Consider the following 3,635-nt stretch of genomic DNA (forward strand, 5'->3'; position numbering starts at 1 on the left):
GTGTGCAAATTTTAGACGTTTTGTAAACGTTTAAATTCTGCACACTTGGGCACACACAGTTGTATGCTGTCAAAAGGGAACCATACGGTGTACAGCTGCTACACGTTTCGGAAGTGTCGAAATTTTAAACACCAATTGACGTATAACAAAGTTAGACATCACAAAGTGTCGAGAAAATGCACACTTGAACTTAAACGTCAATTGACGTGCAAAATTAAACACTTGTTTTACCAGTGTATTTACTATTTATGGAGAAGTTGTAAGTGCGAAATTGGCTGCAATGTAATGAAACCTGAACCCATCGTATAAAAAGCAGAAAAGTGCTTGATTGTTCGTCTGGAAATGTTGTCTTGTTATTTGGTTTGAAACTTAATCTCTCGTCCATCCCTGGTCTGGTAGTGTTCGGTACTAACTAAGTCGGCAAGTTAGTCTTACCAGACGACGGGCTCGGCGGTGCGCATCTGCTGCACGAAGCACAGCACCTCGGCCAGGGTCTGCGAGTGGCCCTGCAGCGACAGCTGCGCCCGGCTGTGCCAGCACTCGGCGAGGTACACGAGGTAGAGCAGCGCGAGGAAGCACACGGGGATGTAGAGGTAGCCCGCCTCGCACGGCGTGCCTGACGATGACATCCGCTGTCTCGGCAGCATCACCTGCAAGCAAGACGGAAAGGGAGGACGAGTTTAGAAAAATGGTCTGGCCAAACCTGTTGGAAATCGTTTTAAATATTTCTCTTTGACGAGTGAATTCAAAAGTCTCAAAAATATTAATGTAACGTTGTTATTTTTCGTCCTGAAGTTAATTAATTTCGTCGAGGCCTTCTTTATTCTGGCGTGCCTCTGTACGTACCCTGGTGACCTCGGTGAGCCGGCACCACGTGACGGCGCCGCAGCAGCCCAGGATGAGCAGGGTCAGCATGAGGCACTTGAGGTTGGCCTCCCTGCGCAGCGCTCGGCACAGCCCCACGCCACCGTGCACGCACTGCACCCGGCCAGGCCTCTGGCCAGGCACCGGACTCTGCAAACGATCATTATCATATCACTCAGACTCGATTACTTCCACTCTCCCCCATTTCTATTTTTTGCTGCCAGTTTTGTTGTCGCGTTGATTGGAATCGCTAATGAAAGCGTCAACTCCGCCGCTGCAGAATAAAAATAGAAAGAGAAGGAGTTGTTAGACGCGGCGTATTCGGCGACCCAGTGGGAATCCGTCGGGGAAAACGAACGGGGGAGGAATATACAAAAAGCATACGATGGCCATCATCGCCAGAGATTGGAAAAGGGGGAAGGCTGCTGCGGTAATAATAGGAGTGCGATGGGATTTAAATCGGAAAGACAGCGCGAGACGGGGTGGGGAAAGGGGGTTTGGTGGAGTCGAACGCAATGCACACACACACACACATAAAAAAACACGAAAAGTCATTTCCCGCGTTTGCACCAATTTCCGACGCTTTTTTCTCCCCAAAAGGCATTTTGCAAACACGCGGACGCGCCGCATTGGAAAACATTTTCGCTTTGGTGCCTCTGCCTCTGGCACTCGCTCACTATGCATGCGGCGCTAGTGCCTTGATTACGCCTCTCTCTCTCCGCCAACCCCAGCCTCCCCTGCAGCCCTCCCCTCCGCCACGCTACAGTGCGCAGGCCGGCTGAACCCCCCGCTCCCCTTGCCGAACTACACTGTAAGTGTGCCCAGCAGGTGAGGTGGACAACTGTGGCCGCCCATCACTTACAGTTAGTACGGGAACTTACACCTTATCATTATTGTTGTCCATGCCATGCTGCTCTGGTCATATTCCTATTCTTTGCGATGGCAAAGAGCTGTCTCGCATTTATAAGCCATGGCTTAACACGGTGCAGTAAATACTAGAAACAAGAAGGTGTCCAACTGAAGTCACCATAATTCCTGGGTCAGAGAAGCTTGCTACTTCTGCTGCCACTCACAACTACTGCTGCTGAACTGCTGAACACACGGGAAAAACAAAGGTGCTACCTCCTACCTTTACAAAGGAACTAAACGTTTAGTGCCGCTTTACAAAGGCACTAATTTTAGCACCTTTCAGGCTGTTTAGTGCCGTTTAGTGCCTTTGAAAGGCACTTAACTGAAAATTTATTTAGTACCCCAGGAAAGGCTCGACTTAGCACCTTTGTTTAACCAGTGCAGTTCTGCACTTAGGTTTATTGCGGTTTATTGTGAGGACCGAGGTTCATAAACGGGGAATGGATGGCTTATTAACGACTGAGCGACTCAACAACAACCAACAGTTCGACGCTCAACGGCCGACGCCTACATGCTTCCGCAGGAAGGCTCTCGCGGCTCACAAGGCCGCAGTGCTCAGCCGTGCTGCGTTGCGCTCCGCCTTGTTGTGTCGTGTTGAGTGTCGGGCCCACCGGTCACCCGGCCACCCGTGCGTGTAGGCGCCGCGCCCGACAGGACCCTGTACTCAGCTGCGGCCGCGTTGTTGTTGCTCACGCTGCTGCTGGCGCTGTTGTTGTTGTTGCCGCTGCTGGCGCCAGGTCCCGCTCCCGCGCAGCTGGTGTGGCCGCCAGGGATTTCATGGCGGCAGTAAGGGAGCGTAGGGGGAACAAGCACGGGGATGGATGACAGAGGGAGGGGGGGGGGAGAAGGAGGATCAGGAAAAGGAGGAAGAGGACGAGGAAGAGAACGACGAGGAAGACGACGAGGAGGACGGGGAAGAGGAGGAAGAGGAAGAGGAATAAGAGGAGAAGGAGGAGAAGGAGGAGGGGGGGAGGAGGTGGTCCAGGATGAGAGCAGGAGAGGAAGGAAACCAGCGAGGCGAGACGCAGAGAAGCAGCCGAATTGTTGAGGCAGAGCGCTACGGCCCAGGAGAGCAGCTGCCTGTGATCAAGATACGGAGGCCGCTCTCTGGTGGCAGCAGAGGTTGGGGCTGAAAAGAGGAGATATCCCCCGACCAGCCAGCCCGGCGGAGCCTCTCGGGAAGGTGCCGGAGGGTGACGATTAGGGAGGCTGCGAGACACGGTGAGAGGAGAGGGAGGGGAGGGGGCGAGAGGGGGGCGACCCGAAAGGGTCGAGGGGGATCGTGGATCGTGATAGAAGTTATGAAAGCATTCGTCTAGCCGGGTGGCGGTGGTGGCGCGGAAGCCGCGGAAGGGGGGCAGGCGGCCGCCTGGGAGGAGCCGGGGTGCGCCATTTGTCAGGGATTCCTTCCGCCGCCCGCTCCTGGACCCCGTGAGGCCGAGGCTGCTGCTGCTGCTGGCGCTGCTCCCCCGAGAAGGGCTCTCCCTCGGGCGCGGTTTCCTTCGAGTGCCGTGGCCCCCCCGCGGGGTGAGCCGGGAGCTCGGCCGGGGGAGTGGGTCGGAATTGATCAGGGTATTGGGTGCGAAGACCCGTGTCACAGTGTCACACTCTCTGCATGACCCCCGCCGGGGGGCGGGGCGTCGTGCAGGGGCCCAGCATCCGCCCGCCGGGGTTCAGTAAGGCCGGGTCCTTGCGCGGGTGGAGAAGAGCGGGCGGAGCGCGGCGGGGTTGAGCGGGATGAAGCGGGGGGAAGCGGGGCGGAGCGGGGCGGAGGGTCGGCGTCGGGTCCCGTCCCGAGTGGCAATCTCCACGAGCAGGAAGAATCAAGAGCGCCTCCTGCATGTGCGTGTGTGTGCCTGTGG

The 3,635-nt window shown here is 56.1% G+C and overlaps 1 protein-coding gene across 1 annotated transcript in view; it reads right to left on the minus strand.

Moving 5' to 3' along the window:
* LOC113209684 (transmembrane protein 151B-like) overlaps positions 1-3,635 on the minus strand; it is a 69,174-nt gene that overhangs the window by 9,313 nt on the left and 56,226 nt on the right. Inside the window, exons 3-4 of the mRNA XM_052272185.1 lie at positions 847-1,014; positions 436-650 (exon numbers count right to left, since the gene is read on the minus strand). Coding sequence (XP_052128145.1) covers positions 436-650; positions 847-1,014 — 383 coding nt within the window. The remainder of the gene's footprint in view (positions 1-435; positions 651-846; positions 1,015-3,635) is intronic.

Source organism: Frankliniella occidentalis, unplaced genomic scaffold (genome assembly GCF_000697945.3).
Source record: "Frankliniella occidentalis isolate FOCC.00 unplaced genomic scaffold, Focc_3.1 Scaffold194, whole genome shotgun sequence".
NCBI classification, from domain to species: Eukaryota; Metazoa; Arthropoda; class Insecta; order Thysanoptera; family Thripidae; genus Frankliniella; species Frankliniella occidentalis.